The 14,247-nt window shown below is 44.7% G+C and overlaps 1 protein-coding gene across 2 annotated transcripts in view; it reads right to left on the bottom strand.

Annotated features, from left to right (window-relative positions):
- RAD51B (RAD51 paralog B) overlaps nucleotides 1-14,247 on the bottom strand; it is a 690,361-nt gene that overhangs the window by 67,663 nt on the left and 608,451 nt on the right. The window contains exon 11 of one of the 2 annotated variants that reach the window (XM_033431838.2): nucleotides 10,388-10,841. The exons of the other annotated variant lie outside the window; for it this stretch is intronic. Coding sequence (XP_033287729.1) covers nucleotides 10,825-10,841 — 17 coding nt within the window. The 3' untranslated portion in view covers nucleotides 10,388-10,824. Of the gene's footprint in view, nucleotides 1-10,387; nucleotides 10,842-14,247 lie in introns of those variants that run through there. 2 annotated transcript variants of the gene reach the window in all.

The following is a 14,247-nucleotide window of genomic DNA, read 5'->3' as shown; positions in this document are numbered from 1 at the left end:
TTTTCTGGCCATGGTTGACCGTGGGTAGCTGAAACCATAGAACGTGAAACCACGGATAAGGGGGGACTACTGTATCTTGTTTTTCAAAATTAGTATTTTACTTAAGTTACACATTGAAAAAACCCAGTTTTCCCTTAGGCTTTAAAGTTTACCTTACAAATCTTACTTTATTCTCTTAGAAATCGTAGATGCTCAATAAAAGCCCGCGGCTGATGTCCTCACGTTTCAAAGATCCTTTCTTGCCTGATGCCTCAACACTGCACCCAACATATTCCACCTAGTACAGCCCACTTCATACATCCTACAGTAAATCACACCAGAAAGGAAGAGAGAGCCCTGCTGGCAGCCTGGGGTGAAGGTATCACTGGGCCATATGGGACCGATGATGGGGGGTGGGGTCGGTGGGTGCTAGGGGGTCCAGGCCCAGAGGGCCGACTTCCTGCCAGGCCCTGTGCTGCTGAGCAGGGCACCACAGGCAGGAGATTCAAGAGGCAACTGAATGAAGGAAGAGCACGGAATTGTTTTCCCTTCCCCTATTCCCTATCTCCCTTCTTATCCTGACTCTGGAGAAATATTTGTGAGGGCAGAGGGGCAGGCTGATTTTGTTTCTACCATGTCGGTTAACAGAGGCTCACGGGGCAGCTTTGCAGCTAAGGGCCCTCCAGTCCCTCTCCCTTTGTCTACCAACCACCTCCATAGTCTCTCTGGGTTCCTCTACCTCTTCTCCTCGCCCCTCTGCCTCTCAGGACTCCAGTCCTCTCCTCCCTCTTCCCCCCCTCCCCTCCGTTCTTTGGGCCTCAGAGCTCTCAGCACCTCCCCCTTCCACGTTTCCCTCCAAACCCCACGCTCTTTGTTGCTGAATTCAAGGTTCTCAATACAGTAAAGCTTTGATGATTTGCCTCAACTGAGGAGGAATGTCAGCTTAAATTAATGAAGGGTCTGAATAATAGAATTTTAAAGCAAAGTTTAGTTGCTTTCACGTTGTAAGGCATCCTTTCCAGGGTAGAAGCCTTTGCATTTGCATGCAGTAAGAGCTAACGCTGAGAAATGGGGCAACATGTCTTAGACACCCTTTTAAATGCTTCAACAAAAAAGAGCCCTTTATAATTGGCATATACTTTCTTTGACTCTGAATGTTTCTGCTCCTCAAACTTTTCATTCTTAGTGACCAACATTTCTTTTTATTACCGTGATTTTACTGGGCTTCTCACAGAGCCACAGTTTCATTTCCTGAATTCTTTACGACAGAGACATTTCCACGTTGCAAGTCTCTTTAGACATTCTTAATTTTCAATTACACGAGCAATACATGAATATGTTCATGTATAAAAACCTTAAAATAACAAAAAAATAATAAAACCTTAAAATAACAGTAAATGAAAACCTTATAAATAATAAAGTAATTTCTGTGTTTCAGCTTATAATGCCACTTTCCTTAAGTTGGTGCTCACGCATCATCTATAACAAGCTATCCCGCACAAAACCCCCTTCTTTGGGCCCTATCTAAAAGGGAACCACCTACATCTGACTGGGTCTTACTTGCCCTATTTCCTTACTGCCTCTCTGCCACATTCCATTCCCACGTCTCTGCCAAGAATACTCACCAAGATGAATGTTAACAATTATTAAATCTAGATAAGGGTACTTGGGTGTTCATGATACTGTTTCCTCAACTCTTCTGAATGTTTAAAAATTTCATAAGAAAAACTCACCAAATTCTAAGAACAGCAATACGGCCAAGTGACCCTTGGAAGAAAAGAGGACCAGTTCTAGTCGCCACTGTCTTCCTCCTTCTAGGGATTCCCACGCCTGCATTGGGCAAGGCTGAGCCTCATTTATAGGTATAGTAACAAAGGTAATGCATGGTGTATTTCTTAGCAATGTGCACACTTTTGTAAGCCCTTTCATGCATATTCCTTTCCTTTGGGGTATAGGTAAGGCAAATGTAGTCCCCATTTTACAGATGAGGCAACCAAGAGGTTTAGTGATACTGCCTAATAATACCGGCTCACTCATTACTTTCTTACTAGGCAGCAGGCATTCTTCTAGGCATCGACGTGTATTAACTAATTTCGTCCTTATAACAACTCTGAGTTACATATATAACTTTCCCAAGATTACAAAGCTAGTAAGTAGTGGGCTGGAATATGAACCTGGCAATGTACTCATGACCCCGACTTCTTAAACACCTACATCCTCATGTGATGACATTACAGATGTCTTTCTAGTATTCCAAGAGTGGAAATTTGGCAGCCTCCAGGGTTCATTCAGACTGTAAATGTGCTCATTTGGCCTACACAGTATTTTGTAATTTTTGAATTAGTTTCCATAATTTAAAGATTTATTTAAAGAAAAATTTCATCTGAAAATCCAGATTTCTGGCTTCCCTTGAAAAATCAGAAGTTCTGGCAACATTAGGCTGGCATCCCACATAGTAACAACTGGCTGGAGCTGGGTATGTGCTGCCCCTTTGGACAGGGCATACTCTTTCCATGGTGTCACAGTCCCAGCTACTCCCAATTATTGCACCTGGCCTCTTTTTGCAACTCTGTTACCTGTTTATCATGAGCATTTGAGTTTGCAACCCCTCCCTGTAAAAAACTACAACTCCAAAGAAGTATAAGGTAATATGTGCCCTGGTGCTATCAACACACTACCTAGGTCATTTATTCATCCATCTGTCTATCCATCCAACCATCCCTTCATGGATCTATCCATCCATCTGTCTTTTTACTCTGTCTCAGGTGTCCCAACCTAGCTTGGCCATTCTCAAACTGACAGCACAGAGTCACACCTGCCATTTCTTGACCAATATCTACTTTTCTCTCACTCAGTATTAGAAGGGTAGCATCAGAGGAGGGAAGATGATCTGTTGAGGGAAACAGCATTATGGCAGGTGTTATGGACTGAATGGTATCCCCACCCCCAAATTCATATGTTGAAGCCCTTATCCCCACTATGATGATATATGGAGATAGGGCCTTTAAAAGGAAGTAACTAAGGTTAAATGTGGTCAGAAGAGCAGGACCCTAATCCAATAAGACTGGTGTCCTTACAAGAGAGGAAGAGACTAGGAGTGCACACAAAGGAAAGGCCATGTGAGGACACAGCGAGAAGGCATCCATCTGCAAACCAAGGACAGAGGTCTCAGGAGAAACCAAAGCTGCCGGCACCTTGATCCTGGACTTCTATCTTCCAGAACTGGGAGAAAATAAATTTCTGTTGTTTAAGCTCTTCTATGGTATTCTGTTATGGCAGCTTTAGCAGATGCATACAGCAGGGGATTGTTTTCCATGTGTCCCCTGCCCACCCTTTCCACCTCCCCAGCCCCTGGCCCGTTTCTTTGGCACAGGTAATCACCTAACACCTAAGGGCATCTGGATTAGTTACTAAGAGAAGTAGCCAGCAATCCCAGTTAAGAAGGCCTATTATTTCTCCAGGGGTGTGAACCCCACCAACAGATGGGCTGGGAGTGTAGGAAAAGGGCTGGGAAGATGCCACTAAAGAATTCTACCCGTGGGATGCACTCAGGACATTTTGCTAAACCTGAAATGGGGGAGATGTTGCCTGACATTCACAGCATAAGGAGCCTTTGGAGCTGAGACGTGGGCATGAAAAGTATTAGCAAAACTCAAGTTGGCTTAAGGAACATTAAGAGTTACTGCTCCATCCAGTTAGGTGCTTGGATTTAGCAAGCTGTTTTTGTCTGGAGAGTCTGAGTTCAGGTTAAACAGACTGATTGTCAGAATAATTACTGCAGAATTGGCTTCATCTTAAGCCTTCCTATGGGTTTCCTCCAGGTGTTCTAGTTAGAGAGGCTTATGTTATTAACACAAAGATAGGTGGTTGCTGATTAACCCCAGAGGGGCCTAGAGAACTGGGAGAAAGCCAAACTGGCTTCTGCTCCATCTTTGCATCAACTTTCAAGCTGTTAGAGTGGTAATGACTGTGGAAGGGGGATGGTTGTGCTGGAGAGAGAGGTTGGACAAACCCCAGATTGGTTCTCAGATCCCAGGGGACAGCCAATGGCAATAGACTTCAACCCCAGACTGTAAATGAAATGAGCAGAGATCTGGAAGTGATCCAGAGGAACTGGCTCTAGAATCCCACAGCAGCAGGTTTAGAAGCACCATTGGAACCACCTTCTCTGCCATCTTAGGTTCCTAGGGAAACTCTGTAATTTTAGTCAGTAGATAAAAGTGTCAGTCATAGGACAAGGTTTGACCAATGATTTAATCAACAGTGACACACTCAGAGCTCAGGAGAGAGCAGGAAAATACAGGGTTGTTTCGATTTCCCTTTAATGAATTTCTAGCCTCATGTCCACTGAGAGGAATATGGAAATACTGAAATTTGAATGTAGATGGATGGGGTTGGGTTTTTACCACCATCTGATGAGGTATACAGGCAATGGTCTTTGATGAATAAAAGGCAAAGCTCAGTATCACAGTTCAATTCTCCTCCTAGTTCTCTGGTGTGTGAATTTAGACAAAGCACAATTTCTCTGACTCAGTTGAAATAGGGCAACACCACACGTGACCAGTCCTCCAAAAACATCACGAAGATTTGTGAAAACTGCCAATGAAGGGCTTTGTGCATCTTGGGAGGACACTACTGGCAAAGACCTTATCTAAACAGAGTCCTTCACTTGTGTTCAAAACCTTACTTTGAAGGTAAATTGTTTGGCACTTATTATTCAAGGGTCTGGGACCAGGGCTCCCTGAGGCCTGAGGATGGGGGCCGGAGAAAGGCAAGGGTCTGAGATGGGGACTAGGGATCCCCACAGGGGTCAGAAAAAGGTCTGGGGGATTAGCAGAGCCAGAATACGTTCCCTCTCTGCTAGGTCAGGGTTCCTCAGCAGAACTTTCCCTTGCTTCTGCTGATGTCTGGTTTTGGGGAGAGGGAAATTGCTGCAAATATTGGGAGAAAGAGCAAAGGGACTTGGTCCTGGTGGGAATGAGATTTTCTTTAGCTAAGAAAGGGTTTTATTTCCATTTCTCCTTCCATATCACACCTTCCCCAGTCTTCCTTCTATTCTCAAATACATGTTAAGACCTCTTCCTTACCACTCACTAGTCATACACCTCCGTGACTGGGTACATTTTTATTTTTTAATTAATTAATTAATTTGGTTGCGCCGTGTCTCAGTTGCAGCAGGCGTGCTCCTGAGCTGTGGCTCGTGGGCTCCCCAGCTGCAGCATGTGTGCTCCTCAGCTGCAGCCAGCAGGCTCCTTAGTTGCAGCTCTCAGGCCTTAGTTGTGGCTCACCAGCTCCTTAGTTGTGGCACGCAAACTCCCAGGCGGGGCATGCGTGTGGGATCCAGCTCCCCAACCAGAGATCGAACCCTGGCCCCCTGCACTGGAAGCATGGAGCCCCAGCCAACTGCACCACCAGGGAAGTCCCTGTGATGGCGTACTTTAACAGGACGAGAAGTAGGATACTGGAGTCAGGGGTTGAGGGATGAGCAATAATGGGGGACCAGGCTGCAACAGGGGAGATCAGGTCTATAGTGATGAGAAGGGGAGGTAGAAGCAAGAGAGTGAATGAGTATCTGTGTAGCAGTCCAGTTAAGGGTACAAAGAGCACACTCCAGTTTGTCATCCATCTCACCCTCTCACGGGCCCCTCTAATGGAAGCTGCCTTGCCCACATCTGCTGCTGCTTAGGCAGCCATGCTTTCGGCCCCTCCTTCAGCCCACAGCGGACTGGCTGGCTAGTGACCAATGACGTTAACTGAGACAAAACAATAAGATGAGCCTATGCCAATCATATTCTCTCTTAGGAATTCTAACTAGGAAATACCAAGGAAAAAATCCAATGGGCTTGGAGTTGAAAGGCTGAGGTGGAGAGAGAGGAGCTCAAGAGACCAGGACGAGCCACACGCCAGCTCAAGTTTTGAATAAGCAGAACTATAGTATGTAGGGCATGTCTGCTGGGAGAGAGAGTTGCCTTGGACAGATATGCAGAGAGAAGCAGTGTCTCTAAGGAAACGAATCCCTAGGGTTGCCTTTGCTCCTCAAGGCTCTCCAATTCCAGACCACCCGTATCCTTAACAACACCTGTCCCCTTTTACCTAAGGTAACTGAGATTTTTCTCAATGGAAAGACCCAACTGTAACAGTTTGCACAAGTTCTGTGTAGGTAAGTTAAAATCGAATTATTATCTGAAGACATTTTCTTTGGGGAAAATGAGTAGGCTGGCTCCCTTAGCAAACATGACCTACCACCACTGTTTATTTGGAAGCATCTTGTGTACTTGAGATTAGATTTTAGGCAGGAAATGGTGTGACCTAATTTTTCCCTTTGTTATTCTGATGTCAAGGCAGGTCAAGACTATGTTTCAGTCCTAAAGAAAGGAGATCTTGGCGTCTACAAAGAACTAGTTTGGTCTAAGAAAGGGAAGTCCTTTCTAAGTTACTAAGATTCAGGTCTACAAATCTCTCTGAGGGAAGCTTTAAAACCATGAGTTTTTACCAAGTTAAAAGGAGCAGAGAGGTGTGGCAGCCATGTTGGTTCACCAGTGAGATCTCGTGAATCATTTCTCATCTCGGATTTCAGGGCTCAGGAGGGCTAAACTGGAAGGAAAACTGAGAGCAGCTCTTGTCAATACGAGACCTCATCCATTATGTCCACAGCCTCTTGGAAATGTCCCCCAGCAAGGCTGCCATCAGCACTTGACTGAAAACACATGGAAGCAGCCCACTCAGAGCAGGAATTCATTATTGGAAGAATAATAAGGGAAAGTTTTTCTTTTTCTTCTCTTTCTGCTGCTGGGAAATCTGCTTTCTGGAAAAGTCGCAGGGATTAGAGGGAATTTGAATCATGTCCGGTAACAAGGGAGGGAATGGAAGCAGAAGGGCATGTTTCCAGAAGCCTTTTCACACAAAGCATGATGGTCCTGGGCAACTCAAAGTGAGCTGTTCTATCTTAGACGTATTATTGAAATCGGGCCATGGCTCCCTTTAACCCCATTATCTTTTCCCAGAGTGATTAGTATCTGATAGCTTCAAGGGAAAAGTACCCAGAGTTAATTGGTTTTCCCTGGCTACTCCTCTTTTTCAAAAAGGTCACCTGTGGACTAAAATGGGCTGCAAAACGATTTGGTCTTCAACTCTCAACACTACCCTGTAAGTCTTTGATAGATGCCCAGTAATCCAAGGGAAAGGCACAGGGGGTGGATGTGAAAGAAGGAGACATTTGCCAGCTCCCTGGGTCTACAGTATGCAGCAGACATTACAAGTGTTTGCCAATCTACGGTTCTCCTTCCATTCCAAATACAGACGAGGTTCCCAACTCCAAGGACGACATGACTGCTTGGTCATGAGAGAGGTGATGTGTGTCGTTTCTTAGAGGAGGCCCTTAATCGCCAGTGCTCAACCCCCTTCTCATTCTTCCCCTCCTAATGGCAAGGGTGAAGTGCATGTTGATACTGAAACGAACTACTGAATCATCACATGGAGGACAGCCTCCCGGGAGGGTCTCTCAGACATGCACAGGCCTGGTTTTAAGTCACTGAGATTTCATGGGCTTGTTTGTTTAAGCAGCAAAACCAAGTCTGTCCTGACTTATGCCCGCTATTTATTGGTCATCTCTCCTCCCAGTTCTGTTTGGAGTTCTGGAGCACCTGTGCTGCATCTGAACCCCACCCTCATTGAAATTCAGAGAAGTAGGCAATGTGCTTTCTCTCGCACTTAGGATATTCATCTGAGAAGCGTGATGGACTGCTCCCTTCATTTGAGTAAAAGTAGCCTCTGGTGAATTCTGTAGTGGAATAAAGAAGGTCCTTTCATAGCTGTAGGACAAAAGCGATGGTGATGATATTAAAACCAAAGCTTGGGGAAAAAATGACCCTCCCAAGTGGTTCTAAGACCACAATTTTTAGGACAGAATCTGATATTTTGCACTTCCTCTTGCCTTCATTCCCCTCCCCTCCATTACCTAATCCTCATCACCCAACTCCAAAATTCTCATTTGGCAATCCTGGTTTTGCAGGACAAGCTTCTACAATCCCGTCTCTGAACAGTAACTTTGCTCACAACATACAACTAAAAGTCACTAGGCATAGAGTTAGGCAATTCTGGGTTAACCCAGAAGTGTTCATCCCGTGGGCTGATAGGGACCACACACTTCTGAATCTTCACCAGGACTGCAGCACATCAACAGAGTAGCTAGGATGCTAGTACAATCAGGGAGAAAAAAGTTGGACTTTGCGTTATATGTGTATATGTACACACACACCAAGAAATTACTTCATCGCATCCAAGTTCAATAAAAGTAATTAACAACTCAAGATGCCTCACCAGCGTTCCGTGGGTGGTACCAGTTTGGCAGATTTTCAGCTCATGAATGCCACCTGTGTCTTCTTCCATGTGACTATTCCCTGGGGGCACCTTTCCTATGCATGTCTCCTCATTTTTAATAATGGTGAAAAGAGAAGGAGACAGTGATGGAACCTCTACCATATTCTCTTCAGTCACTTCTCCCATTGGAAGATCCAACCACCAGTATTGCTCTGATGATTCTTTTATTTGGAAAATATTCACTGAATTTCTATTGTGTGTACAGTATTGTGCTGAGTACTTTAGTGAGGATGACTAAGAAAGGTTGTAATAGATACGAACAGAAATACTACAGGGGTGAGTGGGGAGAGGAAGAAGCAAGATTACCTGGGTTCAAATGCACATTCCATCACTTTCTAGCAAGAGACTGAACTTTTCTTGCCTCCTTCCTCATCTGCAAAGGAGGAATGATATGAAGTCCTACCTTGTGAAACTGTGGGGAGGATCAGATAAGCAGATGCACATACAGTGTGTGTGAGACAAACAGCAGCACTGAGTATTGGCACAATGCAAAGACAGTGCTGGTCCTGTCCTGGCAGCATGGTTTGTGGTGAAACACCTTGGAGTAGGGGAGCACAGGGACTGATTTGTCTGTCAATCACTGGGGGGTAGAGCACTGTCTTACTGTTTCCTGGGGTCAAAAAAAAAAAAAAAAAAAGGCCTCAAGTAGGAAGCCATTTAATCTTTGACATCTGGGACCAAGATATGTTTTCCTCGTACCTTTCTCAGACACTCCTGAGTGCCCACTTTCATGTGTGAACTGCTTAGCTTTTCTTTCTTGGTGGACAGTGAAAGTGCAGAGAGACTGAACTAATAGTTACAGAGAACAAAATATCTTTCTCAACTTTCATAATAGTCCCTGGCTGTTTGAAAATAGCCAATTCATATTCAAGAATTCACAGGAAATGTACATTGAATCAGCTACAAAAACTCAGCTTGGTTTTCACAAATGTTCTATTGAAGACCACAAGCTCTCCAAAGGCACCTCACTCAGCGAGACAAATGACCACAGTCTGGAAACTCTGTATCCTCCACCTCTTCCAGGTCCATCAAAATCTTTCTCGCCCTCCAATGCCCAGCGCCTTGTTTGCTCTCCAGGAATATCTTCCTTGATTCACTCCAGCTGGATAAAACGTTCCTCCTTTGGCCCTTGCAGCCTGTGGCTTGGGCGTACATCTATAATGTTAACTTTATTTTATTCTGCTTTATAGTATAGTTAGGAGTACACGAGTCTTTTCCATTCCTTGTAATACACGTAGCCTATTTTTTGATCTTTGCCTTAGCATTTGGTATGTAGTCAACAAACACTGAGTTGTTAAAGGATTTTGTCATCCAACCATTCTTCACCGATTGGGTACTTACTCTGTGCACAGCACTCTGTTGGGCATTGGTAGCAGACATGAGATAGGACAAGACTTGATTCTAGCATCCAAGGCATTTAAAAACCTCTGAAGGGGAGCAGATACAAAGTGACTCTACAGAGGGCAGCTTGAGTGTCACCAACAATTTGGGTAAAAGAGGTCCCAGTGCCAAAGGCTGGGAAGCTCTGATGCCTGGCTTTGAAGGGGCTAAAGCCCACAGCCTTGAAGCTTTGGTTGGAAACCTCATGGAAGAAGGACGGGGTAGGCTGGGTGTTCTGCTAGGAACGACTAAATTATCCTATGGGTCACCAGTTGATTTATTTGCTAATTGACTGGCCCAGGCTTGGGCTTTGGATCTAAAGAAATCATTTCATCCTTTATTAAATACTGCAGGAATCTCACTCTTTGTTCTGCAGGGCTCTATACAATGTACCAGTGAAACTTGAATTTACACCACAATAGGTGTACCACTAATGACCTTCCAAATGCCACTAATACCATACATGTCCCGCTTCTCAGTTGGATCCGAACCTGTCAGTGAATTCTGAGCCCATCGACCTCCCTCTGACAAAAGAGCAGACCCTCATGCCCATGCCCGCCCCCAGCCTCCCCCATCTTTCCATGGTTTCACTTCTCAATCAGTTACTCTTTGGAGACCCCAATTCCTTTACACCTACTCTTTTTGTTTAGTGGACAATATACTTTATTCGGAAATGTTCCCTCCTGTAATTACAAATCCTGTTAGTCATCCTCTTCCTCTCCGCAGGGGGATTGTGGGCTTTCATTAATTAATGTGGTTAAACCGCTTTGAGGTGCCTGGTTGAAAGGTGCTATATAAGTGCAAATTATTATTATTATGGCTGTTGCCATCCCATGGCGGCAAAGCCTACAGCCCCAAGCATCTAGAGACCCGAACAAAGGCCTCTTCATCTTCACCTTCCCTGTTAGGTCTGAGATGGCTGGCTCAATGGTAAGGAGGGGGGGTGCAAATCTGTTACCATCTCAACAGCAATCAACTAATTAATCCCCATTATGTTGGCTTCCGTTTCCTTCTTCCAAGCAGCCCGGTCCTGTTTCATTTCACAAATCACGCCCCCATCAGCTCTAGACAAAGGTCATAGTGTCCCTATGGCCTCTGTTGGTCTAAAGGAAAAAAAAAAAAAAAAAAAAGAGAGGGAGAGAAAGAATGTTTGAAAAACCGTTGCTGTCATGAAATGCACTAACTTCTCACTAGCAGTCTAAATAAACCTCTCCTTCCCACGGCAGCCCTCTTACACACATACCTGTCTATTACCCAGGGAGCCAATGGCTTTGCAAACCTGAGACACCCAGAAACTCAGCAGAGGTGTGGGTTAAGGCCCCACAGCCCTGGCTTGACTGCTGATAGCTACAGACAGAAGGGGAGCCTTTCTGGGCTGGGTGGGAAGAGGTCACCCAGAGAAGCGGGAGCCCCTCTTCAGCTTCCTCTACTACCCCCCTAGGTTTCCCCTGAGAAAGCCAGCTGCCATCTGTAGCCAGGAAGCCCTCACAAAGACCAGGGGTGGGGGGCATGATTTAGATGTTTTGTGCTACACCTAGCGCACCCCAGCCCTTAGCAAATGCTCGGGGCTTCCACTACGATGGGAGCCATTGAAAGCAGCCCTGTGGGGGGACTTGGCCTCTCGAGGGGATTCTGCTGACCAAAATGCTCCTTACAAGGTTGTGCCTCAGACCCTTTGTTAGCGTGGACGTGGGTGAGCCCAGGGGGTCATGTCTTCATCTGCCTCCATTTATCCTCCCTATTGAAGGGCTCCTTCAGGACATTGGTCAGTCTCTGTGGGAAGTGATTTGGAGAGCAACAAAAGAACTTGGGCCCTTTGGGGGGGCCTTCAGAATTCAGTAAACATCTGGACACGGAAGGCCAGGTTCTCAAGCAGTCTAGCTGGGGAGATGTCAAAAGAGAGAAAAAGCTGTGTGTGCAACGCAAGCTTTTAGTCCTCTGGCAACATTTGTTGTCGAAAAACACAGACGCCCCAGTAGGTAGATAGGAAGATTTTTCAGAAGCTCCTCTATTTGTCGGTTTTTGTGAGCGCAGTGCACTATTTGTCAGTGCTCGTGGCATGTGTGAGGAAACTGAAGTTTCTCATGGCTACGGAGTAGCATGTGACGGATCTTCTGATTCTGTACGGACTGTGAATAACCCAAGGTTGCCTAAGCCTGTCCTGGGAATTGTTGTTAAGCGTTTCTGTTATCCTTGAGATTTGTAAACCACTTTCTAGTCAAGGTGATTTGTTGGCTTCTCATCATGAGCACATTTTAATTGACAAAAAAATGAAGTACTGAGGCTGAGTGATTTACACTTCATCACACGATAAACTTCAGGATCTGAACTCTTGACTCGCAATGTTCCCTTTATTGTTGAATCAATCCATTTAGAACACATTAGTCAGCATGATTCAACATTAGTCACATGGCACTAATCAGCATTCCACAGCGCGCCCAAATCTATCCTCAAACAGCAAAAGAAACTGGCTTCTGTCAGGAGACAATGGAATGCCATTTTCGTCAGTATTCAGGAGCTGACATCCAGTTCAAGTACCATGTCCTCTCAGGAACCTTCCTCAGTCATCCTAGATGGAATGAGTCTATTTCCTCTATCCTTTCAAATCCCATTGTTTGAACCTTGATAATAGGTGTGGCAGTTTGCTTTTGATTGCATATTTTGTTTTTGAGCTAACTAGATTGTGAGCTACTAAAAACAAGGGACCTTTTTTTTTTTTCAGCCTATCTCGTCAGAGCACCATGGTTTACAAAGGATAGATGCTTGAGAAATACCTGCTTACCTGAACTCACTGAAATGGAGCTTAAGTCATATTCCAGAAAGAACTCCAAGTCCTTTTGGAAGAGGTCTTCAAAGAAAATCAACAACCTGAATTGATTTAACTTCTTTTGATATTATTACCTGGGCATTTTCACAAATGCAAACTGTTAATTGTTAAAGATAGCCAAATGGCTTCCCGGTTCTAAAAGAGGAGCGTGGATCTAGTCTAACTACAGTCCAGGCCTTGGAATAAAGTTGTTCTCTTTTCCAAGTGACATTTTATTCCATGGCTTTTGTTTGTTTGTTTTTTGCTTTTTTTGTTTTTTTAAGTGGAGACAGGAGAAAACGTTTTGGAAAAAAAATGTGTCTAGTCTCTGACTCTGGAACCAAATGTATACCCTGCCTTGTGCTATAAGCACCAGTAGCCCTTGTTCAAGTATCTCTCTTGAATAGTGCACAATAGCAAAACACATACTAAGTTTCTGCTTGACAGAGATTCTGTCTCGGGAGGGGGAACAAGATTTCTGGGTGCTGATCTTTGATGGCATTACCGACTGTGATACTCTACTCCTCTGCTCTAGACTCTACCAAAGAAGGTCTTGATAGCATTTTAAACATATAATATTTTTTCTTTTTTTTAAGAACAGGAAAGAGTTTTATTTGAGCCAAACTGAGTACTAGGCTGGAACCCCGCTTTCCAGATAACTCTGAGAAACTGCAATATTTATGCTGCGTTTCAACATTATGCAACAAATCCCGCCCTAGGGTCTGTACTGTTGTGCCCTGGGGCCTAATCTCTGCAACTGGGCTCTTCTGAAAGAAATGTGTCACTAAATATTCATCTCCTCTTCTCTCTCATGATAATAGAACTCCCCAAATTTAGGTGGGCACATGGCCACCGAGATTAACAACTACATTTTCCAGTCTTTCTTTCCATATATCAGTAGATTGGCAGAAATAATGTGTGTAACTTCTGGTTAATATCCTTAAAGGAAGGGGGTTGACCTTTCCTCCCACCAAATCTCTACCCCACACAACTCCTGCTACCTGGATGCAGGACACGATACTGAGCTATTTTGGACCATGACAACAAGGGCAACATCCTAGGTATGGTGGAGCAGCAAGCTAAGGGCCGGGGCCCCTGGACCAACATGTGGGGCCAAGCTGCCATACCAGCTCTGGATTGCATTCCTCCACAGTGCTATGAGAGAAAGCAGTCAACCTCTACCTTGTACACCACTGTTAATCTAGGTTGTGGTTCCACCCAGCCAAATTTATAACCCAGCTATACTTAGGAAATTTCTTGAGGGATCACTGTATCAATTTGACTGTTCCATCTCAGCTTAGAATTTAGGGATCCAAGATTCAGGATGGGCCTAGAGTATCCCAACAGAGGCTCATGAAGCCTGAGAGATAAGTTGTCACAGGGGCTGCCATGATGGAAGACAAGGGGGCCCAAATTCATTTCTGATTTTATAAAAATCTTAGGAGCCCCAGCTGAGTACTGGGAGCAGCTACAAACCCTATTCTGAGGCACTTCACCTTTCTGGAACTTAGTTCCCTCATCTGAAAATGAAGGTGATGAATGGAACGAAAAGATCCCTTTCTGGGAGGTGTATATTGTTAACTTTAGGAGGAGTAGAATAATTTCTGCCAGTTAGTCATGTAAGTATATGCATAAATCACATGCACTGTGCAGAAGACCCCTCTAGAAGCTATGGAAACTCACACCCCAATGGCGGAGATAAA

The sequence above is a fragment of the Orcinus orca genome, chromosome 2, assembly GCF_937001465.1.
Source record: "Orcinus orca chromosome 2, mOrcOrc1.1, whole genome shotgun sequence".
Classification (NCBI taxonomy): Eukaryota; Metazoa; Chordata; class Mammalia; order Artiodactyla; family Delphinidae; genus Orcinus; species Orcinus orca.
The sequence above is the reverse complement of the archived record's forward strand: the minus strand, read 5'-3'. Positions and strand labels throughout refer to the sequence as shown.